This window comes from Coregonus lavaretus, assembly GCF_964263955.1.
Source record: "Coregonus lavaretus genome assembly, chromosome: 11".
Taxonomy (NCBI): Eukaryota; Metazoa; Chordata; class Actinopteri; order Salmoniformes; family Salmonidae; genus Coregonus; species Coregonus lavaretus.
Genome location: NC_139998.1, coordinates 48384485 through 48410204, shown reverse-complemented (window position 1 = coordinate 48410204; position 25720 = coordinate 48384485). Strand labels below are relative to the sequence as shown.

The 25720-nt window shown below is 44.6% G+C and overlaps 1 protein-coding gene across 2 annotated transcripts in view; it reads left to right on the top strand.

Moving 5' to 3' along the window:
• The first annotated feature begins 493 nt into the window (after positions 1 to 493).
• Positions 494 to 25720, top strand: part of LOC311137736 (roquin-1-like) — a 39542-nt gene continuing 14315 nt past the window's right edge. For both annotated transcript variants that reach the window (XM_084172302.1, XM_084172303.1), the window contains exons 1-12: positions 494 to 586; positions 9477 to 9942; positions 20573 to 20693; positions 21106 to 21348; positions 22201 to 22376; positions 22928 to 23128; positions 23237 to 23369; positions 23703 to 23821; positions 24161 to 24273; positions 24446 to 24712; positions 24789 to 24973; positions 25173 to 25558. In XM_084172302.1, coding sequence (XP_084028428.1) covers positions 9712 to 9942; positions 20573 to 20693; positions 21106 to 21348; positions 22201 to 22376; positions 22928 to 23128; positions 23237 to 23369; positions 23703 to 23821; positions 24161 to 24273; positions 24446 to 24712; positions 24789 to 24973; positions 25173 to 25558 — 2175 coding nt within the window. In that variant the 5' untranslated portion in view covers positions 494 to 586; positions 9477 to 9711. The remainder of the gene's footprint in view (positions 587 to 9476; positions 9943 to 20572; positions 20694 to 21105; positions 21349 to 22200; positions 22377 to 22927; positions 23129 to 23236; positions 23370 to 23702; positions 23822 to 24160; positions 24274 to 24445; positions 24713 to 24788; positions 24974 to 25172; positions 25559 to 25720) is intronic.

The window sequence follows — 25720 nt, the reverse complement described above, 5'->3', positions numbered from 1 at the left end:
TATTTCCATTATTGTGGGCCAAAGGCCCCAAAAGAGGAAGCAGAGAGAGAGCTCATGCAGTTGAGCTCAGTCTATCAGTAGCCTAATATGATGGAAATGAATACACAAACAAAATAATCAACACGACGACGACATGGCAACAACAACAAAAGCAACATGATTCAAATAATTTCAATGGTGTTATGTCTCTGCTCTGTCTGTGGTGACTGGGAGTAGGATTGACAGACTATGGCTCTGCTAATAACCAATCAGCGCACCTGCCTGAAAAAATATTCTGTACAACAAAAGTGCTATGCATGTGCTAATTAAATTAAATTAAATTAAAGCAATCTAGCAAGCATTTTCCTTTCCGAAATTGTATTATAGTAACCTGCCGATGTGTTACTATTTTTTTAAATGTATTGCTTGTGCCTTTGCATAGTGTGCTGCTGTGACACATACAGTCTAGCTAAAAGCTAGCCACCTAGTTAGCTCATTATTGCCACTGCCAGGCTCCAGCTACGTGGTCGACATGGCGACCGACGAAATACAACAATATTAGCTATCATAAAAACAGCTGAAGGTTGATGGCATTTAATTGGAAATTGTAAGTATATGCGGGTGGTTCTACAAAAGTTTTAAACTGCTAGCTAACTAGATAAGGTCGGATTATGTTCGACAGCTTTGATTTTTGCGACACATTTACAGCTAACGTTAGCTAACTAACCGGGCTAGCCGTCAAGTGTAGCTGGCTAGCTAGCTAACTTCATAAAATAAAATAAAAATAAGGTAGCTAGCTAACTACATTTTTGTTTCTGATAACTAGTTAGCTAACTAACTGGGCTATATTTCGTTGGCTGTGCCAATTGATGGTAGCTTGCTTACGTTGGCTAGCTATTCTAGCTAATGTTAACAATGTCCACTTAATTTGCATTGGCTAGCTAGTTTTGTAACTAATATTTATGCTAAGGCAAACTAAATCACCAGTAGCTAACAACGTTAGTTAGACAAACCGGTATAACTAGTTAGCTAGGTTCAGGGCGTTTGACAAATGTTGCTTTTGGATTTTAGTATGGGTAACGTTTGCTTTGTCCCGCAACGAGCCGGACGAAGCAAACTAACGTTAGCTAGTAAGCCTACTTTGAGGTAGTAGTAGTAGCTAACCTGCTAGCTACTAGGCTAACTAACTTTAGCATTGCTTGCGTTGCACTTTGTAGTGATACATTTGCTTGTTGTGTTTTTGGATGCTTTTAACTTATAAGTTTCAGAGGCCTAATAACAACTTTACAATATTTACTAATACTGCTGTGTAAGTGGAAAACATAGCTAGTGGAAGTGCCCCATGATATTCAATCAAACTTGGTTTCCAGGTTGACGTTGGATTCATGTACCCAACGTGACTGTACCCAACATGACTAGACGGTGAACATTGAAACTAAACACAAACGCAACTGCCAATGTTACTTATAGCTAGTGCTTCACTGCTCATTACATGTTATGGAAACCTAGTAAGTGGTTTTGATGATACAATGGTAAAATACATCACATATAGTCTACATTGAATTGATTGATTAGTGTAGGGAAATGATTAGGCCTGTGACTAGTGGTTGTGTAAGGATGGTACAGTTCCTTCTAGTGTTATGAGTCATCGTTAGAGGAAATCTGCAGTTGCTACATCCATTTTTGGACTTATACTTTAATGATATATACCCATTGATTCTTGAAGAAAACTTTTATAAATGCCTCATGAGCCTTGTTCAACTGTCAAACATTATCAGTGCAAAATATTAGCTTGTTTTACTCCAATGTTTGTAAACATTGTAAATGTACACAAACACTGTATAGCCTCAAAACATGCTTAAAACTATCATGTTGATATCTTGGATGGTCAGGGCTTGCATCCATAGCTCTGTCTATGAATTTGAGAGTGGTTACATTTCTCCAGGCCCATCCCTCAGCTGTTTACCAAAACAAGTGGGATGACCACAATTGTTTACTCACGTTAGCTGTGAGCGTTTTCATCTGCATCCTCATGAGTGTATGTCTGCTGTGGCCACAGTTCTCATTAGAATATAGGCCTTACTAAACTTTATTTGAGACTGATACAGTCATGGAGTCATTGGAGATTAAACAGTAAATCGGATAGCAAATCACAAAGTTAAACAGGTAGCCGTCTGTCTAGGTGAAATGGCTATATAAGGAAAAGTATATGGGGATCTACTGTTAAGACAGCTAGTCAGTGTCACAGCAGCATTATTTGCATGGCATTTTTTAATTTGGAAGAGTGTGTGAGTACAAGGGGGAGAGTGTAAAATGTAACCACAAAGTATGTAGGCCAGGCTATCAAATCAAATTGTATTTGTCACATGCGCCGAATACAACAGGTGTAGACCTTACCGTGAAATGCTTACTTACAAGCCCTTAACCAACAATGCAGTTCAAGAAATAGAGTTAAGAAATTATTTACTAAATAGACTAGAGTAAAAAAGTATATTAAAAAGTAACACAATAAAATAACAACGAGGCTATATACAGGGGGTACAGGTACCAAGTCAATCACAGCCAGACTTTCAGGGGAAGTCGGGTGTAAATGTACTAAAAATAAAAAAATAATTAAGAATGCCTTTCGTGAACTAACACTCACACTTTTTTTTCTTACTTGCTCTGACTTTGCTGATAGCTACTTTATTGAGGAAAAATGTACTTACTATGACTGTGGTGTGGTTGTCCCACCTAGCTATCTGAAGATGAACGCACTAACCGTAAGTCGCACTGGATAAGAGCGTCTGCTAAATGACTAAAATGTAAATGTATGTAATAAGACAGAGGCCAATCTCTGTATTTGGTCAGAAATACCGCCTCTGTATTTGGTCTAGGCTAGAAGTCACAGTGGGATGTTGCGTCAGTCTGCGATGAGGGTAAAATATAAAAACAAAAGACCTCAAAGGTCCACATAATTCAAACTTTTGTACCTGATCTTACATTAACGTCACTGGAATGTTTGTGTGGAAGTTGGCCTCAGTTGCCTTATTTGAAGTTAAAATATGTTTTATTTTATAGACAAGGCTGCAGTACATTCACTCATCTATTAGGCCCTTTGTTAGATCACATGCAGTAGACATGGTACATTTCTGTTTTGTCCAGAAGCATTGGAGGAAATGACAGAGAGCCTTCTGCTACCATAGAAATAAGAATTCATTCTTATTTCCATATCTTCTACTGCATTGTGAGTGGTACCAGAGCAGTTCCAGGTACAGTGACCTCATTGTCTGTCAACCTTCCCATAAACACACAGGGATATTTATCATCATCTCTGTGTAGATTATCATATCACTGATTGAGGAAAGGTCCCTGTTGCTCCATCACACGTATTACAGCCAATTCCCAGCACTTAGGCTCTCCCAGGCTTTATGGGAAACATACTCCCACAGCCTGGCCCACTCATCTCAGCACCAAGGTGGGGGTGTTTCCTTCTCCTGTTTCATAAGTAAACACTTAGCTTGCTACCTATGCCACTGCCCTACTCGGATAGGTAACTCACACAATGAGTCAGCCCCCCCCCCGTGCTATTTTCAGCCTATGGAATCCCCACCCAGGTCGAAGACACCTGCAGTTGAAATCAGGTGTGGCTTTTTTTATGCTGGCCACGAGCAAATAATGGCAAATTATGACGGGGCAGGCAGAGGTAGTGTTGGCGCACAAACCAATATCATTTTAATGTTAGACATGTTGATCTTGAACCAGATACAAGAATAAGTGCAGGCTTGCGAGAGCATAAATCAACTGAGAACCTCTTCCTCATTGTAGCCAGTGGCATGGCAGGTGAGGAAGTGGCAACACTGGAAGCATAGTGTTCATTACTGACTGCTTTGTCGCCATTGAGAGCACTACTTGTGTAAGCCTACACAGCAGACTTTTGTACTGGCATCCTAGATGTTGTTCTTGCTGTTAATGTCTAGAGGATAAGGGAGTTGACATGGACTAGTAAGTGACGGCATGTAGCAGCAGATGTTTGTTTTGTCTACTACAGGCTCAAACATGCTTCATAGTTAGCATGTGATTACACAATGATTTATTGGAGTGACCTGTTTGGTTGTTTCATGTATGTCACACTATATTAGGTTTGTGTAATATTAGTCATGTGAAACGCCATGCTTTAGTATGTGGTGAGTGTAACTCGATTTTAATTCAATCACTTTTTGACAGTATCCCTTTCGATTTAAACAGAACTTTCCATACATGTTTGCAACTGAAGACGTGGTCAGAAAGGGACATTTTGGACCTGAATGCCACTGGAAAAGATAAATGACTGAGTTTGATATCATTTAAAAGCTTACAAACAGGGTTGTCAAACAATTGTATAATTTCTTGTGAATTTTTTTAAAATCAAGATTCTGAAATGTTTTAACCTTTAACGTCAATTATCTAAAAATGCGTGAGCTCAGATTATTTATATATATATTATATTTGCACATGTTGTAGCTTAGACCCTATTTTACATAATCTGAAGTTTTTGTTTTGAATATCCCTTCAGACCATTGCAAGTTAGCTGGTACACCATTGACATTTAAATAGAATTGACATTTTTATTTCTTATTATTACCACAAAGATGGTCATTGGTCCACCCGCCGTCGAAGGAAAACTTGGTAATGTCTATTCTACGCTGAACAAAAATATAAAGACAACATGCAAAAATGGCAAAGATTTGACTGAGTTACAGTTCACATAAGGAAATCAGTCAATTGAATTGTATACAGATCCTTGCGACATGGGGCTGTGCATTATCATCCTGAATGGCACAACAATGGGCCTCAGGATCTCGTCACGGTATGTCTGTGCATTCAAATTGCCATCAATAAAATGTAATCTTGTTCGTTGTCCGTAGCTTATGCCTGCCCGTACCGTAACCCCACTGCCACCATGGGGCACTCTGTTCACAACGTTGACATCAGCAAACCGCTCACCCACACAACGCCATACACGCTATCTGCCCGATACAGTTGAAACGGGGATTCATCCGTGAAGAGCACACTTCTCCAGCGTGCCAGTGGCCATCGAAGGTGAGCATTTTCCCACTGAAGTCTGTTACGACGCCGAACTGCAGTCAGGACGAGCACGCAGATTTTGTGCAGATATTCTTCGGTTGTGCAAACCCACAGTTTCATCAGTGTCTGGGTGGCTCCTCTCAGACCATCCCACAGGTGAACAAGCCGGATGTGGAGGTCCTGGGCTGGCGTGGTTACACATGGTCTGCGGTTTTGAGGCCTGTTGGACGTACTGGCAAATTCTCTAAAATGACGTTGGAGGTGGCTTATGGTAGAGAAATTAAGATTAAATTCTATCGCAACAGCTTTAGTGGACATTCCTGCAGTCAGCATGCCAGTTGCACTCTCCCTCAAAACATGAGACATCTGTGGCATTGTGTTGTGGCAAAACTGTCATTTTAGAGTGGCCTTTTATTGTCCCCAGCACAAGGTGCACCTGTGTATTGATCATGCTGTTTAATCATTTTATTGATATGCTACACCTGTCAGGTGGATGGATTATCTTGGCAAAGGAGAAATGCTCACTAACAGGGATGTAAACAAATTTGTGCCAAAAAATTGAGAGAAGTTTTTTGTGCGTATGGAACAGTTCTGGGATCTATTATTTCAGCTCATGAAACATGGGACCAACACTTTAAATGTTGCATTTATATTTTTGTTCAGTATATTATCTATATTTCTATGACTTCAATAGGTTTCGTATGGAGGATTGACAGTATAATTTATAACAGATATTCCTATTCAACTCAATTCTCTATGTGGACCACCAACCATCTTTGTGGTACCGTTTTGAAAGTTGAAATTTTAACTTTCAAAGTCACTGGCCAACACACAATACCCCATAATGTCAAAGTGGAATTATGTTTTTAGACAAGTTAATAAAAAAGGAAAAGCTGAAATGTCTGGAGTCAAGTATTCAGCCCCTTTGTTATGGCAAGCCTAAATAAGTTCAGGAGTAAAAATGCTTAACTCGTTACATAATAAATTGCATGGACTGTGCAATAAGTGTTTAACATGATTTTTGAATGACAACATATCTGTACCCCACACATACAATTATCTGTAAGGTCCCAGAGTCGAGCAGTGAATTTCAAACACAGATTCAACCACAAAGACCAGGGAGGTTTTCCAATGCCTCGTAGAAGGGTAGATGGGGGGAAAAAACAACAAAAACAGACATTGAATATTCCTTTGAGCATGGTGACGTTATTAATTAGACTTTGGATGGTTGTGGCTGCATCATGTTATTGGTGTGCTTGTAATTGTTAAGGACTAGGGAGTTTTTCAGGATAAAAAAGTAATGGAATGGAGCTAAGCACAGGCAAAATCCTAGAAAACCTGGTTCCGTCCACTTTCCACCAGATACTGAGAGATGAATTCACCTCTCAGCAGGACAATAACCTAAAACACAATGCAAAATCTACATTGGAGTTGCTTACCAAGAAGACGGTGAATGTTCCTTAGTGGCTGAGAGAGATTTTCAAGCAGAGTTCAGTCAACTATGGCAAGACCTGAAAATGGTTGCAATGATCAACAACCAATTTGACAGAGCTTTTGAAGAATTTTTAAAAGAATAATGGGCAAAAAATCAGTTATTTTTAACACCACAAAATGTAGAGAAAGTCAAGGTGTGTGAATACTTTCTGAAGGCAATGTAGAAACGCACAGTTTTTACATATTTAGTGGGTGTGGCGCTGGAGAAAATGAATATGAGGTTAAAATTGGCAGAATTGCCCTTTTATGTAACTTATCCTAAACTTTGTCATTAGTTCTCCTAACCACAAACTTAAATTATCCCAGTAATTCTCCTTTGCTGTTACAATGCAACAAGCAACCTGATTTCAGAGAGACATACTGCGTGTACAAAACATTAGGAACACCTTCCTAATATTGAGTTGCACCTGCCTTTGCCCTCAGAACAGCCTCAATTCGTCGGGGCATGGAATCTACAATGTGTCAAGCGTTCCACAGGGATGCTGGCCCATGTTGGCTCCATGATTCCCGCAGTTATGTCAAGTTGGCTGGATGTCCTTTGGGTGTTGGATCATTCTTGATTCACACGGGAAACTGTTTAGAGTGAAAAACCCAGCAGCGTTGCAGTTCTTGACACACTCAAACCGGTGCGCCTGGCAACTACTACCACACCCCGTTCAAAGGCACTGAAATATTTTGTCTTGCTCATTCACCCTCTGAATGGCATACATGCACAATCCATGCCTCATTTGTCTCAAGGCTTAAACATCCTTCTTAAATCTGTCTTCCCCTTCATCTACACTGATTTGAAGTGGATGTATTAAGTGACATCAATAAGGGATCATAGCTTTCACTTGGATTCACCTGGTCAGTCTCATGGAAAGAGGTGTTCCTAATGTTTTGTATACTCTGTGTATAATACTACACGTCCTCCAAGTTGTATGATAAGTTATGCTTTTGTAAGACGTATGATACTATACACTACCGGTCAAAAGTTTTAGAACACCTACTCACTCATTCAAGGGTTTTTCTTTATTTGTACTATTTTCTACATTGTAGAATAATAGTGAAGACATCAAAACTATGAAATAACACATGGAATCATGTAGTAACAAAAAGTCTTAAACAAATCAAAATATATTTTATATTTGAGATTCTTCAAATAGCCCCCCTTTGCCTTGATGACAGCTTTGCACACTCTTGGCGTTCTCTCAACCAGCTTCACCTGGAATGCTTTTCCAACAGTCTTGAAGGAGTTCCCACATATGCTGAGCACTTGTTGGCTGCTTTTCCTTCACTCTGCGGTCCAACTCATCCCAAACCATCTCAATTTGGTTGAGGTCGGGGGATTGTGGAGGCCAGGTCATCTGATGCAGCACTCCATCACTCTCCTTCTTGGTAAAATAGCCCTTACACAGCCTGGAGGTGTGTTGGGTCATTGTCCTGTTGAAAAACAAATGATAGTCCCACTAAGACCAAACCAGATGGGATGGCGTATCGCTGCAGAATGCTGTGGTAGCCATGCTGGTTAAGTTTGCCTTAAATTCTAAATAAATCACAGACGGTGTAACCAACAAAGTTCCCCCACACCATAACACCACCTCCTCCATGCTTTACGGTGGGAAATACACATGCGGAGATCATCCGTTCACCCACACCGCGTTTCACAAAGACACGGCGGTTGGACCCAAGAATCTCAAATTTGGACTCCAGACCAAAGGACAAATTTCCGCTGGTCTAATGTCCATTGCTCGTGTTTCTTGGCCCAAGCAAGTCTCTTCTTATTGGTGTCCTGTAGTAGTGGTTTCTTTGCAGCAATTCGACAATGAAGGCCTGATTCACAGTCTCCTCTGAGCAGTTGATGATTTTTACGACTGCACTTGAAGAAACTTTTTCAATGTTCTTGAAATTTTCCGTATTGACTGACCTTCATGTCTTTTAAAGTAATGATGGACTGTTTCTCTTTGCTGATTTGAGCTGTTCTTGCCATAATATGGACTTGGTCTTTTACCAAATAGGGCTATCTTCTGTATACCCCCCTACCTTGTCACAACACAACTGATGGTCTCAAACGCATTAAGAAGGAAATAAATTCCACAAATTAACTTTTAAGAAGGCACACCTGTTAATTGAAATGCATTCCTGGTGACTATCTCATGAAGCTGGTTGAGAGAATGCCAAGAGTGTGCAAAGCTGTCATTAAGGCAAAGGATGGCTATTTGAAGAATCTAAAATCTAAAATATATTTTGATTTGTTTAACACTTTTTTGGTTACTATATGATCCCAAGAGTGTCATTTCATTTTATTCTACAATGTATAAAATGGTACAAATAAAGAAAAAACCTTGAATGAGTAGGTTTTCTAAAACTTTTGACCGGTAGCGTACATCTGGTAAATCGTATGATATTGTACGACCGCTATTCCATTCGTAATGTATCATACTAAATGAAGGCATACAGATTTACGTATCAAATCTTATGAATTGCCCTGAGGCCAGGTTGAACATCTAGCCTAGGGGTTCACTTGCTGTAGCTGATATGTGGTTATTCAGTTACAGTAACCTGTTCATATGCAGCAACAAGATGCTGTCACTCCCCATTGAAGCCCCAAACTTCCTGTTTTCAGATGAGTGCTTGTTATTGAACTAGGGAGTGTCCTAAAATAGCCGCTACAAGTAGTTCATCAGCCTACTGGCATTTTAATGAACACAACTGCTGCTGGGGCAGGGGATACCCCAACGCTCCCTGACCCCAGTGTGAAGGCAAACCAGGGAGTTGTATTGATGTCCTGCTGGTTTTGTCCTTTTACTGGAAGGGCAGCCAGGTGAATCAAGTTCAGAACATGGTTAGGCAGTTAATCAAATGTTGATATATATTTTTTTTTCTGCCCAAACGATTAATCTGTTTGCCGTTTGGGTTTGGTGTATGCAGTTGCAATGCTTACCGTTCACTGTTCTGTTTCACTTTTTGTCTTTCAGGTCATTCCGCATACTGAATGTTCATAATGTCTGAACATTTAGAAGAAAATTGATGTTCGGAAGAGCTTTATTTTGTTACAGTGGAATCTGTCAGATATTTTGCGTCACTCTGTTTTCTAAAAGAAAACAAACCCCACACGGCAACACACCAACACACTGAAGGATCTACCTTTCTTTGAAAAAGAAAGCGTCCGTCGAAGCTACAGTGCTTCCCCCAGAGACCTCCGTGGTGACGATGCCTGTGCAAGCGCCACAATGGACGGAATTCCTGCTGTGTCCCATCTGCACCCAGATGTTCGAGGAGAGCGTCCGCAAGCCCATCAGCCTGGGCTGTGGCCACACCGTCTGCAAGATGTGCCTGAACAAGCTGCACCGCAAGGCCTGCCCCTTCGACCAGACGGCCATCGCCACCGACATTGAGCTGCTGCCCGTCAACACAGCCCTGCTGCAGCTGGTGGGAGGACAGGTGAGACAGACGCTAGGTTAAGCTAGTTAGGTACTACTCGGGTACTACTCAGGTGAGACGCTAGGCTAGGCTATACAACAGGTATATACTTTACTGTGAAATACTTACAAGCCCTTTCCCAGCAATGTAGTTAAAGTACGAAAATTAGCAAATAAAAATAGTAACACAAATAACAATAACAAGGCTATATAAAAGGGGTACCAAGTCCAATGTGCAGGGTTACAAGGTAGTTGAGATAATATGTACATGGCTAGGTAGGTACTATTCAGGTGAGAGGCTAGGTACTCACTCAATTCACATTTTAGTCATTTAGCAGACGCTCTTATCCAGAGCGACTTAGTTAGTGAGTGCATACATTTTTCATACTGGCCCCCCGTGGGAATCGAACCCACAACCCTGCCGTTGCAAGCGCCATGCTCTACCAACTGAGCTACAGGAGGCCCCGATGTCACATTCATATGGTTATAGTTACTGTTGGGACAGTAACCCCACATTCACATTGCTCTCTTTATTCACTACACTTTCTTCCTAATGACAATTGCTGCACCATTTGGTGAGGTGACTGCATGTTAGGTTAATTAACGTAGTGCTTGAAAAGCACTAACTATTTTCTGCTCAGAAATGGACTGGTGATGACTGACGAACCAAATATCTGTTTTGGGAATTTGGCCAGGTCTGTCATTTGTCTTGCGTTAGGTAAATAAGTGTGTTGTGTAGTAGCAGTTTACCCGATTCTGGATTGGGACATTTTTCTTTGCCAGTCAATGGGATTTTCCTGTTACAGTTACTGACAAAATAACTTTCACTTGTCTTTTTCTTATTCTGGCTGTCGTGCAAAAGTAGTGTAGGATTTCTGTTTTGAGTCTTCTTGTGGGAGTGCTATGTCTGGTTTTTTTTCTCTTCCTTGTATGCAAATTGAACCTGAACAACATTGTTTTCAACTTTTTTGTGTTTTCATAACTGTTTTCATAACTGTTTTCATAACTCAACCGATGTTGCACATGAGGGACAACAACATCACAACAGTCATTCATGAGGTGTTTTGTGTTCACAGTGGTTGTTTTATTTAGAGACTGTGACGCATTCATTTACAGGAAGGAAAAAATGTTTGTCCCTGATTCTGTAGTGCATGTTGAAGTTGCACAATGTCACAAAGAGGAACCTCAGAGGGGGAGACAACGAGAATGATGAAGGGGAAAGGAGTGAGTGCACATGGGTGGATTGAGAGGAGGGCTAGAGCGAGGTGGGGCCGGGGCTGACATGGACCCTGAAGCAGGATTCCGTAGCGCACTGCTGGTATTCAGGTTTCACCACACTGAGGCAAACAGTCAGATTTTAGATATCAACCCACGATGTTGTGGTCAAGGTTTCAGTTGTTGTACTGTACGGAACTCTAGCATCCGCTCTCATATACACACACACACACCTACCTTACTTTCTCATTCCCTAGCACTCTTTCTCTCTACGTCTCTCAATCTCTCCTTCTCTCTACATATTTCTCCTTCTTCGCTGAGTCATTGGGTTTGCCCAGGAGGAGGACCTCTGAGTTTACACACACACACTAGGGCCAGGACTATACCAGTATCGCGGTACTTGTTAGTATCATGGCAAGGAAACAAAACACGAAGTGGATTTAGCTTCTTTAGGAACAGCCCTAATGTTGGAAATATTTAAATTGTATTCATTTAGCAGACGCTCTTATCCAGAGCGACTTACAGTGCATACATTTTCGTACTGGTCCCCCATGGGACTCGAACCCACAACCCTGGTGTTGAAAGCACCATGCTCTACCAACTGAGCCACACGGGATCATTATGGTGTCATCCAGAGTCACATGTATTTGTTTTCCAAGCTATAGCGGGCAATATTTTACATACAGCAGGTTTTTAAAGGACCAAAGACTTTGGTGTGCTTTGTTTTCATTTTTGCCATGGAAAAAATATTGTAATACTGGTATCATCACAGCCCTAACACACACACACACACACACACACACACACGTCGTCCCTCACACCATGACATGCAGGTTTCCACCAAGCTCTCCCAGCTGCAGGAAAGTTCTAGATCATCATTTCAGCAAACCCCTATTCAGCTGCTTTCGCTGGTTGCACCTGTAGCTGCTCCCATTTCAAATCCAAAAAGCCCCCCTTCTATTTACAGATATTTGTAAAGCTGTGAACAAATTCTGTAGGCCTTATTTTTGTGAATTCATTCATATCCCATGAATACAAAGAGGAGGATCTGGACTGTGATTCCTAAGCACTGCGGAGATTGGCAAAGGCAAAGAGTTGGCAGTAACCAGGGATTGACATTAAGAGTTGCCCTATTGCAGTGGTATTCTAACTTTTTCAGCAAGTACTGAATTTTTTTCAACCAGAATTTTGCCAGCCCAAATCTAATGGAAAAAACTTAATTCAATGAATTTGACAGATTATTTTTCATCTCTTATCAAAATGAAAAGAAACCAACAAATACATTTACTCAATAAAATTGTATTTTTCAAATGATCTTTCTCCAATTTATGTATACTGTCCCATACAATCTGTACTGTTAATTTTGTAGTCCCTAAAAAAATAAACACCACTGGGACCCCGACTTGGAATACCACAGTCCTATTGACTGGGGGAAGTGAACTGAGCACTCGTGCAAGTTGAGCCTGCTCAGAGGTTGCCCCATTGGGCAGGTGATAATAAAAAATAAAATAAACACCAAACTCCAAAGAATTCCAGTAGCCTAAAACTGATCTTTCTGGTTCCTCCCCACTATTTATGGCACTTCTGCCTTTAAATGACAAATGTACATTTTGGGGCAAATTATCATAATCTTCGGGCAACCAAAAAAATACTCCTGACTTGCCCGATGGGAAAGTGCCTTTTTAGACTTTGTCAATCCCTGCAGTAACACACTGTTATTCTGTGTCGCATAACATCTGTCACATACTAGCGTCTGCTAAATGACTAAAATGTAAATATAAATACTATACCAACATTGTTCGGCCACCAGAACAGCCTCAATGCGCCTTGTCATAGATTCTACAAGTGTCTGGAACTCTGGGAGTGTCAAGGATGCGACACCATTCTTCTACGAGAATTTGCATAATTTGGCGTTTTGTTGATGGTGGTGATCTTGTGACTGAGACACACACACTTTAAACCCCCTATGCTTCTTTGAGACCCCTCTTTCAAAGTCACAGATCTCTTCTGCTAACCATGGTAGCCAAAATAATGGGCAACTGGGCATTTTTATACATGACCCTAAGCATGATGGGATGTTGTAATTGCTTAATTAACTCAGGAACCAAACCTGTGGAAGCACCTGCTTTCAATAAACTTTGTATCCCTCATTTACTTGTTTCCATTATTTTGGCAGTTACCTGTGTTTGGCACATAATAACGCAGTAATCTCATAATCTCCACCTGGCACAGCCAGAAGAGGACTGGCCACCCCTCAGAGCCTGGTTCCTCTCTAGGTTTCTTCCTAGGTTCCTGCCTTTTTTTGTTGTTGAGTTTTTCAGAGCCACCGTGCTTCTACATCTGCATTGCTTGCTGTTTGGGGTTTTAGGCTGGGTTTCTGTATAACACTTTGTGACATCTGCTGACGTAAAAAGGTCTCCCCCATGGGAGCTATCAACCGATATGGAAGTGACGCCAACTGGCACAGTGGTTGATTTCTAAACCTTTTGGATCCCAATCAGGGTGGAAAATGTACTTTTTGATCCAACAGCCACACTTATTCAGAGCGACTTAGTGCATTCATCTCATCAAGATAGCTAGGTGAGACAACCACATATCAGCCACTCAAATGTTATACCAGGACCTTAATATGCTTCTTCTTGAGCCACTCTTTTGTTGCCTTGGCCGTGTGTTTTGGGTCATTGTCATGCTGGAATACCCATCCACGACCCATTTTCAATGCCCTGGCTGAGGGAAGGAGGTTCTCACCCAAGATTTGACGGTACATGGCCCCGTCCATCGTCCCTTTGATGCAGTGAAGTTGTCCTGTCCCCTTAGCAGAAAAACACCCCCAAAGCATAATGTTTCCACCTCCATGTTTGACGGTGGGGATGGTGTTCTTGGGGTCATAGGCAGCATTCCTCCTCCTCCAAACACCGCGAGTTGAGTTGATGCCAATGTGCTCCATTTTGGTCTCATCTGACCACAACACTTTCACCCAGTTCTCCTCTGAATCATTCAGATGTTCATTGGCAAACTTCAGACGGGCCTGTATATGTGCTTTCTTGAGCAGGGGGACCTTGCGGGCGCTGCAGGATTTCAGTCCTTCACGGCGTAGTGTGTTACCAATTGTTTTCTTGGTGACTATGGTCCCAGCTGCCTTGAGATCATTGACAAGATCCTCCCGTGTAGTTCTGGGCTGATTCCTCACCGTTCTCATGATCATTGCAACTCCACGAGGTGAGATCTTGCATGGAGCCCCAGGCCGAGGGAGATTGACAGTTCTTTTGTGTTTCTTCCATTTGCGAATAATCGCACCAAGCTGCTTGGCGATGGTGTTGTAGCCCATTCCAGCCTTGTGTACGTCTACAATCTTGTCCCTGACATCCTTGGAGAGCTCTTTGGTCTTGGCCATGGTGGAGAGTTTGGAATCTGATTGATTGATTGCTTCTGTGGACAGGTGTCTTTTTATACAGGTAACAAGCTGAGATTAGGAGCACTCCCTTTAAGAGTGTGCTTCTAATCTCAGCTCGTTACCTGTATAAAAGACAGTGAGGGGAAAAAAGTATTTGATCCCCTGCTGATTTTGTACGTTTGCCCACTGACAAAGAAATGATCAGTCTATAATTTTAATGGTAGGTTTATTTGAACAGTGACAGATAGAATAACAACAAAAAAATCCAGAAAAACGCATGAAAAAAATGTTATAAATTGATTTTACATTTTAATGAGGGAAATCAGTATTTGACCCCCTCTGAATCAGTAAGATTTCTGGCCCCCAGGTGTATTTTATACAGGTACCGAGCTGAGGTTAGGAGCACACTCTTAAAGGGAGTGCTCCTAATCTCAGCTTGTTACCTGTATAAAAGACACCTGTCCACAGAAGCAATCAATCAATCAGATTCCAAACTCTCCACCATGGCCAAGACCAAAGAGCTCTCCAAGGATGTCAGGGACAAGATTGTAGACATACACAAGGCTGGAATGGGCTACAAGACCATCGCCAAAGGTGACAACAGTTGGTGCGATTATTCGCAAATGGAAGAAACACAAAATAACTGTCAATCTCCCTCGGCCTGGGGCTCCATGCAAGATCTCACCTCGTGGAGTTGCAATGATCATGAGAACGGTGAGGAATCAGCCCAGAACTACACGGGAGGATCTTGTCAATGATCTCAAGGCAGCTGGGACCATAGTCACCAAGAAAACAATTGGTAACACACTACGCCGTGAAGGACTGAAATCCTGCAGCTCCCGCAAGGTCCCCCTGCTCAAGAAAGCACATATACAGGGAAGTCTGAAGTTTGCCAATGAACATCTGAATGATTCAGAGGAGAACTGGGTGAAAGTGGTGGTCAGATGAGACCAAAATCGAGCTTTTTGGCATCAACTCAACTCGCTGTGTTTGGAGGAGGAGGAATGCTGCCTATGACCCCAAGAACACCATCCCCACCGTCAAACATGGAGGTGGAAACATTATGCTTTGGGGGTGTTTTTCTGCTAAGGGGACAGGACAACTTCACCGCATCAAAGGGACGATGGACGGGGCCATGTACCGTCAAATCTTGGGTGAGAACCTCCTTCCCTCAGCCAGGGCATTGAAAATGGGTCGTGGATGGGTATTCCAGCATGACAATGACCCAAAACACACGGCCAAGGCAACAAAGGAGTGGCTCAAGAAGAAGCACATTAAGGTCCTGGAGTGGCCTGGCCAGTCTCCAGACCTTAATCCCATAGAAAATCTGTGGAGGGAGCTGAAGGTTCGAGTTGCCAAATGTCAGCCTCGAAACCGTAATGACTTGGAGAAGATCTGCAAAGAGGAGTGGAACAAAATCCCTCCTGAGATGTGTGCAAACCTGGTGGCCAACTACAAGAAACGTCTGACCTCTGTGATTGCCAACAAGGGTTTTGCCACCAAGTACTAAGTCATGTTTTGCAGAGGGGTCAAATACTTATTTCCCTCATTTAAAATGCAAATCAATTTATAAAAATGTTTACATGCGTTTTTCAGGATGTTTTTGTTGTTATTCTGTCTCTCACTGTTCAAATAGACCTACCATTAAAATTATAGACTGGTCATGTCTTTGTCAGTGGGCAAACGTACAAAATCAGCAGGGGATCAAATACATTTTTCCCTCACTGTGTATATATATATATGTGTGTGTGTATGTATATGTGTGTATTGCTTTTTTTTGGTCCGATATGCTCTATGGCTGGTAAGAATAGACATTTTCCCTGCCAATGCCAAAATCTACCAGCATTTGGCTGGTTTTAATTTCCCTCCCTGATCCCAAACAAACAGCCTTCGAAAAGGAGCTCACAGAGAGGTCTGCATTTGATTTGGTTTTCTCTAGTGCAGTTTCATCCACACACACATTCCAAAGGCAAAACTCTTGTTGAAAGGGGAAGACTGTACAACTTGTTCTAGTTTACCACTGACCGTGTGAGACTGCCTATGTATTTTAGTGTGTGTGTGTGTGTGTGCGCGCGCACACGTTTCACATCTGGGTTTGTGTTTTCTGACGACACATACAAGAGTGCCATTTAGTTCTCTGATATGAAGAAAGGGAAACTAGATCTGTCCCTCTCAAGTGGTTCAAAATATACTGGATCTAAATGACTCATCCTGGTTTGGATGGTTTGTTCTGTACTCTGGCTTTTGGGAAATGATGGCACAATACACTGAGTCCTAGATCTGTTTGTGCTGTCTGACCAACTCTTATGGTCAGGCCCAAACTTATCTGGGACCAGGCTACAATGCACCCCCATTGCCTGGCATTCATATCTAATCCGGATATCCTGAAGCAATATCTCAATCCTCTGGCACCAAAATCTTCTGTCTGTTGATACCAATTGAAGCCAAAGTCCTAGAAGAACCCTGCAGATACTATCCCATTCCCCACACGTCTGTGAGAATGGTCATTTACACTTGTGTGTCAGGTTGCAATAGACGGTTCTTTCGATCATGTGTCATATGTTTGTGGAGACCGTTTTCAGTATCGTGCTTCTGTTATGGATTGTTTAAGGAGTGTTCGGAACCATCACACTATATTCCCCATTTGGGATATTTCAGATGTTTTTGGAAGATGGCCCGGGACTCTGCTGTCCTAGCTTCAGGGGGAAGCTGGTTCCACCATTGAGGTGCCAGAACAGAGAAGAGCTTGGGCTGAGCGGGAGCTGCCCTCCTGTAGGGGTGGGGGGGCCAAGAGACCAGAGGTGGCAGAACAGAGTACTCGGGTTGGGGTGTAGGGTTTGAGCAGAGCCTGAAGGTAGGGAGGGGCAGTTCCTCTTGCTGCTTCGTAGGCATGTACCATGTTCTTGTAGTGGATGCAAGCTTCGACTGGAAGCCAGTGGAGTCTGCGGAGGAGCGGGGTGACATGGGAGAAGTTGGGAAGGTTGAACACCAGGCAGGCTGCAGTGTTTTGGATAAGTTGCAGGGGTTTAATGGCACAAGCGGGGAGCCCAGCCAACAGCGAGTTGCAGTAGTCCAGACGGGAGATGACAAGTGCCTGGATTAGGACCTGCGCCGCTTCCTGTGTGAGGTAGGGTTGTACTCTACGGATGTTGTAGAGCATGAACCTGCAGGAGCGAGACACTGCTTTGATGTTTGCAGAAAACAATCGGGTGTTGTCCAGGGTCACACCAAGGTTCTTTGCACTCTGGGAGGGGGACACCGTGGAGTTGTCAACTGTAATGTAGAGTCTTGGAGTGGGCAGGCCTTCCCCGGAAGGAAGAGCAGCTCTGTCTTGTTTAGCTTGAGGTGGTGAGCCGACATCCAAGCTGAGATATCTGCCAGGCAAGCAGAGATGCGTGTCGCCACCTGGGTGTCAGAAGGGGGAAGGATAAAAGTAGTTCAGTGCCATCTGCATAGCAATGATAGAGACCATGTGAGGATATGACGGAGCTGAGTGACTGTGTATAGCGCGAAAAGGAGAAGGCCTAGAACCAAGCCCTGAGGGACACCAGTAGTGAGAGTACGTGGTGCAGACACAGATCCTCTCCACGTCACCTGGTAGGAGCAGCCTGCCAGATAGGATGCAATCCAAGAGTGTGCAGGGCCTGAGAAGCCCAGCCCTGAGAGAGTGGATAGATCTAGGAGGATGAGAACAGAGAGAGTCAGCTTTGGTAGTGCGGAGAGTCTCCATGACTCAGAGAAGAGCAGTCTCGGTTGAGTGACCCGTCTTGAAACCTGACTGGTTAGGGTCAAGAATATCGTTCTGAGAGAGATAGAGAGAGAGTTTTTCAGAGACGGCGCGCTCAAGAGTTTTGGAAAGAAAAGAAAAGTGATACCTGCCTGTAGTTTTTGACGTCAGAGGGGTTGAGTGTTGTTTCTTGAGAAGGGGAGCGACTCGGGCCATTTTGAAGTCCGAGGGGACACAGACAGTGGTCAGGGATGAGTTGATGAGGGAAGTGAAGAATGGGAGAAGGTCTCCAGAGATGGTCTGAAGGAAGGGATGGAGTCGAGCGGGCAGGTTGTCGGGCGGCCGAACTTCACTAGTCGAAGGATTTCATCTGGAGAAAGAGGTCAAGGCGTAGGGTAGTTCTGTGTGAGTGGGACCAGTGGACTCAATGGGCTGAGTGAATGAGGAGCGGATGTTGTCAACCTTCTTTTCAAAGTGGTTGACAAAGTTGTCCGCAGGGAGGGGGAGCGGGAGGGGGTGGATGATTGCGGGAGAAGGTGGAAAATAGTTTCCTAGGGTTAGAGGCAGAAGCTTGACATTTTGTGATAGAAAGTGGCTTTAGCAGTAGATACAGAGGAAGAGAAGGTAGAGAGGAGGGAGTGACAGGATGATGGGTCCTCCGGAAGTTTAGTTTTCCTCCATTTTCGCTCAGCTGCCCGCAGCCCTGTTTTGTAAGCTCGCAATGAGTCACTCTGCCACAGAGCAGTAGGGGAGGGCCGAGCTGGCCGGGAGGAAAGGGGACATTGTGAGTCATAGGATGCCGAAAGGGTGGATAGTAGGGTCGACGAGGCAGAATGAGGAGACATTTGGGAGAAGGATTTAGCAAAAGGTAGAGATGATGGGATAGAAGAGGAGAGAGTAGTGGGAGAAAGAGAGTGAAGATGGTGCATCACCATCTGGGTAGGGGCTGAGTGGCTAGGGTTGGAGGAGAGGGTGACAGAAAAGGAAACAAAGTAGTGATCAGAGACCTGGAGGGGGGTTGCCGTGAGATTAGTAGGCGAACAGCCTCTAATAAAGATGAGGTCAAGCGTATTGCCTGCCTTGTGAGTGGAAGGGGACTGGGAAAGGGTGAGGGGAAAGAAAGAGTTGGGAGAGAAATCAATCAAAGGCAGACGTCCGGAGGTTGAAGTCGCCCAGTACGAAGAGCAGTGAGCCATCGTCAGGAAGTTAGATTATCAAGGTGTCAAGCTCATTGAGGAACTCTCAAAGGGCACCTGGTGGGTGATAGGGTTGGGCGATATCCACATTTTCATACCGTTTCTGTTCCATACCGGGGTATACAGTATTAACGAATGTGCACACAATTTTAAAAAATAAGATTAATTTAAGCACAAAACTATAGGCAACAAGGATCTTGATCCAGGAGGGGATTGAATGCATCTGCTGTAACCAAGAAGCTTGATTTTTACATCTAGCCACTTAGCTAGCAAGTTAGCAAACCAAATGCATAGCTGGAGCTCTGAGCTGGATATCATTTATTTGACACATCTTAGATTTCTTATAGTTGTACCTAACTTTATAGTTATAAGCAGTGGCGTAGCACGCAGCCCCCAAGAGAGCAGCTGGGGTAGCAGTGTTCTCTGGGGTGATCCATGTCTCCGTCAGGGCCAAAAAGTATATGGACTGAAGGGCATCATAGGCTGAGATACTCAGCGTTCTTGACTGCAGATCGGCAGTTCCAAACGCTGCCGGAGTGCATGATTCCACATGGGTTGTGCGCGCAGGGTACACTAAATTAGAAGGGTTGCAGCCAAGGGGAGAGGAGCAAACTGGGATAGAAAACACACAGTTGCCAAAGCTACAAAATGAGAATCTGTAAATAACTAGGTAAGATACTCGAGTGAGAGAGTGGTGTGGAGCCTTCCTCTCCTTCCTTCCTCCAACAACTCTGCAGAACCGTCTTTGTTTCGGTGACAGTCTTCGTTTTGACAACGAGACCGCCGCTGACATTGATTACCAAAACCTCAACAGTCACAAATTGCCCTTCCCCTTAATCCTGGTTGATGTGTCAACAATCATCTGCAAGTTATGAGCAGTCAGCAGTTCACACACCATGTAGGCTACTGGGAAGACAGGTGGCACTTAAAGTAGATAGCCCTAGATAGCAAAAAGACTACTAGACAACAACTAAAATTATACTTATCACTCCCGGAGATGTCAGGAGTCCTCTAGCTATAGAATGAAGTATTTGTCTCTCTCTTTCGCACACACACACACACGCACACACACACACACACACACACACACACACACACACTGTCTCTTTTCTCTCCCCAGGTGCCCAAACGGGAGCCTACCACCTTGGTGACGGGGGCAGAGGACATAGCCCACTATGAGGAAGCCAGTGAGTGTGTGGAGGAGCTGGCTCAGTACCTGAAACCCCTGAGCAACAGCAGAGGTCAGTCAGACACCACCTCATCCTGCTGACAGTCATAACCATGGCTCATGAATTGTGGGACAAGCCTCTATTCATTTCTCAACGTATCATATTCAATAGCAACAGTTTCAACCACTCTCCCTTTTTAGCAACTCACAATCATCATTCTAGTCTAGTGCACTCATTCTCTTCACTCTCGCTTATCTTGCTTTAACAGGCATCATCTTGAATGGTGCTTCTTCTCTCTCCTCCTCCTCACACCTGCACTCTTTCCATTTCCTCTCCCCCTTATCCATTTGCTTTGATACATGTGTGTTTTGCTGTTCCACAGTCCCCCCCTTATTGTTCACACTGGTTGTAAGTTACTATGGATAGTGTCAACCCTAGCCTTTCTCGCTCGCTCTCTCACTTTTCCTCCTCTCCTCTCCTCCAGGTGTGGGGTTGAGCACCAGCAGTGCCCAGAGTTCTCTGAGTCGGCCCATGCAGAGGAAGCTGGTGACCCTGGTGCACTGTCAGCTGGTGGAGGAGGAGGGCCGGGTGAGGGCTACGCGGGCGGCCAGGTCTTTGGGGGAGCGCACCGTCACTGAGCTCATTCTGCAGCACCAGAACCCGCAGCAGCTCTCCTCAAACCTGTGGGCTGCAGTCAGGGCAAGGGGCTGCCAGTTTCTCGGCCCAGGTACCACACATACAACAGCAAAGTGCACGTCCCTGAGGATCTGTCTTTCTCAGCCATCTATTTTCTGTGTTTAAGGGGTGCAAAATCCATTTGTCACTTAAATCTCGCTGTATTGATTCCTTTAATTTTACTCCTGTGACTCTTTCGTACTCTTGCTTGTGCCTGTCGTTTTTCCCCCGTTAACGTTACGACCGCAGAAATGTTTGTATTGACCTGTCATACACACCCCGGTAATGGCTAAAATGGGTTCAAAGGAATACATTGTCTTTCCGTTGCATCTTTAACAATGCTAAAGCTTCGTTAGGGATTTAACGCATCGTCTTGACACTTGCATCACAAGAAATAGGATCACTTTATTTTGATTGGTGTTTACTAATTAGATGCGCTGAAATGAAAGCAACTTCCGAAAATGAACACTGGGATTATAGTGATTATTATGTCTGATCTCAACTATAATGTAAAGTATTTATAGAGGTGTAATCTAGAGCCAAGCATGTAGATTTCTTTATCCGAAAGTATCCTGCTATTGACTCACTTGTTGAATTATGCAACAGAACGTGACAGCGACAGTAATTAATGAGGCAGTCTAGACAGCGCAGTTGACTGCAGGTAGGCTTAGACAGAGCAAGTGTTTTGGTGGTTGGAGCCCTGTCCCACCCCGTTATGTTAATTGTTTTATTTATGCAAGTTAGGCACATATCATTTTCTTTATTTTAACACAAAAATATATATAATAAGTCTGGGCCCAAATGACAACATGTCAATATTTCAATTGCATCCGTCCTGAACGACTGAGAAAATGAATGCCATCTGAGGAAAAATGGCAAGCATGTGTTGTGCTGTCTGTTGTAGCGATGCAGGAGGAGGCTCTGAAACTGGTGCTCTTGGCTCTGGAGGACGGCTCCGCTCTGTCCAGGAAGGTCCTGGTGCTGTTTGTGGTCCAGAGGTTAGAGCCACGCTTCCCCCAGGCCTCCAAGACTAGCATAGGCCACGTGGTGCAGCTCCTTTACAGGGCTTCCTGCTTCAAGGTAGGTCTGACACTACCTACACCCATACAAACATACACATGGCCGTGACCCGACTCTCCGACGGTGTCTAGAGGAGAGTTGGGATTTTCAATTCACACATGCGTATTAATAATATAATATGCCATTTAGCAGACGCTTTTATCCAAAGCGACTTACAGTCATGTGTGCATACATTTTTACGTATGGGTGGTCCCGGGGATCGAACCCACTACCCTGGCGTTACAAGCGCCGTGCTCTACCAGCTGAGCTACAGAGGACCACATTGAGCTACAGAGGACCACGATGGACAAATATAAGCACCCACCAAATTGTTAATTATTATTACACGTTTCTAAGACCAGCATAGGTTATGCGATGCAGCTCCTTTACAGAGCCTGCTGCTTTAGGGCACGCAACTGAAAGTGTTTTAAAACATTTTGCAACAGAAATGAAAATGGGAGGTAGTCCCTCCTCCCAGTCCCTTTCAGTGCATTTTCTTCATATCAGTCTAATGAACACAACCCAGATGTATCTGCCCTGATGTTGTCCTGTCTGTCACCCCGTGTCTTCAGGTGACCAAGCGTGACGAGGACTCGTCCCTGATGCAGTTGAAGGAGGACTTCTGGACGTACGAGGCGCTGAGGCGCGAACACGACTCCCAGATCGTCCAGATCGCAATGGAGGGGGGCCTCCGCATCGCCCCTGACCAGTGGTCTTCCCTGCTCTACGGGGACCAGTCGCACAAGTCCCACATGCAGTCCATCATTGACAAGGTGTGTAGGAGGTGTGTGTGTGATGGACGACATATTTATTTTAATATAACATGACTTAGCCCTGGAGTGGTGTTGCTGTGTATTGAACCGGGATTGTGTGTGTGTCAGTTGCAGACACCAGCGTCGTTTGCTCAGAGCGTTCAGGAGTTGACCATCGCCCTGCAGAGGACGGGCGACCCGGCCAACCTGAACCGCCTGCGACCACACCTGGAGCTGCTAGCCAACATCGACCCCAGCCCAGGTTGCTCCATTTACATCACACTACTACCCTTTTCACACTATCGTGCCGACCCGGACAAAACTGTGCTGGCTCTGATATTTTCTTTTCACATTGTCAGCTCAGTACAGCTTTGTTTGGCTTGGTTCAGCTCAGCAGTGTGAGAAGCCCTCAATACTCTCACTTTAGAAGTGTGGAGTAAGTTGTATACCTTTTTTAGATCAGTAAAAGGAATGCGTTTTTAAATGTAAGCAACACTGTGCCGTACATTCACATGCCTGTTAGACCCTGTCCCCAGTGCTCTTCCAGGTATAACACATCTGACTGAAAAATCCCCCGTCTTGTCCTCCATCTTAGACTCCCCTCCCCCCACGTGGGAGCTGCTGGACACGGGCTTGGTGGCAGTGAAGACCGTGGTACACGGCCTGGTGGACTTCATCCAGAACCACAGCAAGAAGGGGAGCGATCCGCAACAGGTCTGAATCTAGAAACTCATACCTCAAAATAAGATCTAAATCAATAGAACAGGTCTGAAATGATGGGTAATGATAGGGTCGTGTTCATTAGGGCACAAAACGTCATTTTGCAACAGAAAACGAAAATGTGCATTTCTTATAAAACTAACTGGAGGCAGTCCCTCCCTGTTTCAGTCAATTTTCTTCTGTTTGCTGCCTGATGAACACGACCCATGTTTGAATCTGGAATGAAACTAGTAATAGCCGTCTGGTTGTCTGCGGGTTTGTGACCATAACAGTAACGATAACATATATTTTGGCTTGTGAATTTTAACGTGGCCTGTGGTGTCCCCTCCCCAGCCGCCCCAGCACAGTAAATACAAGACATACATGTGTCGGGACATGAAGCAGAAGGGGGGCTGTCCTCGAGGAGCCAGCTGCACCTTCGCTCACTCTCAGGACGAGCTAGAGAAGTGAGTACAACTCTCCACCCTGAGACACTCCCAATTTTACTTAACGGTCAATTATGTATTGATGTTTGGCGGAAAGTTCAATTCAGCACTGCTAGTGTGACAGCAATCATTAGGGCAGACACTGGTGTTAAAACCTCTTTCACTAACCACGTCTTTTTCCTCCTTTCTGAAGGTACCGTAAGATGAACAAGCGGCTGGCTGCCCGCCGGCCCCTCAGCCTATCCCTGACGCAGCTGAACGAGGTCGGCCTATTGCCTGAGGAGGTGGGGATGCTGGAGGGGCTGGCCCACAAGGGCCTGACGAATGGCATGGTGACGTCGGTCACAGGCTCCGCCCTGCCCCAGCTCATCTCCCGCGGCGCCGACCCCTCCTATGAGCCCATGATGCGGAAGCCCCAGTCCCAGGGAAGCCTCAGTGCCCCCAGCTCTCCTCCAGACTTGTGAGTAGATGGACACACAGCATCTGTCATACACACACACGCACACACACACTGAAATCCTCTATGGCTTTCTCAGACTGGACCCTGTGCCCAATCGGGCCATGGCCCACCCCAGGATGGCAGCGGACCACTTGGCCATGCACAAGCAGATGCCCAGGAGGCCCCCCATGTACCCCCCTCAGCAGGGAGAACTCTTCTACCCCCCTGAGCCCAGGACACCTCCATCAGCCCTGCAGTATGAGTCCTCCCAGTACCCCCCAGGTAAGGCAGCACAAACTATACTTTGTTCTGTGATTTCCTTTTTTTGTATACATCTATGTATCTCGAGCTTATGACTCAACAGCTGATTTTAAAAACTGTTTCTCTCTGGGAGCAATTGGACTTGTAAATCTCCAAGTCGTGTGGTTTCATTGTGCTTATCTAACACCAATCATGTTGTCACTATTCTGTGTCCTGTCAGGTAACCCCCCCTACCCCTACCAGCCCTCCCAGTACCCTCCCCAGCCTCGCTACATCCGGAACCCCCCTCCCCCCAATGACCCGGCCTTGCCCCCGTACCCCGAGCCCCCCTACCCCGGCACCTACCCCCAGGAGCGCCAGTGTCCTCCTCCCCCCCAGCCCTCGAGTTCCCACTTCTCCAACGCCAACCCCCATGGGTATCCGCCTCCCCCGCATTACGACGGCCGTCGACACCCCGCCTACCCCCCGCCACCACCACAGTCCTATCCCCACCGGGAGGACCCCTCCTCCATGCCTGCGGATGAGGCCTCCAGAGAAAGATACCCTCCTGAGGGGTACCACCCCCCTGGCCCCCACCCCAGCCACATGAGGCCCTACACCCCCAGGGTAAGAACAAGTCTGCAGTACGAGGCTCTTCTAAATGACAGTATACATTACTATGCCACCTATGCAATTACTTTTTAGTAGTTCAGTCATCAGCCTTATCCAGATTGAGTAATGACCATATTCAGCCAATTATCATAAGTGTCCAGGATAAATCCACTTAAA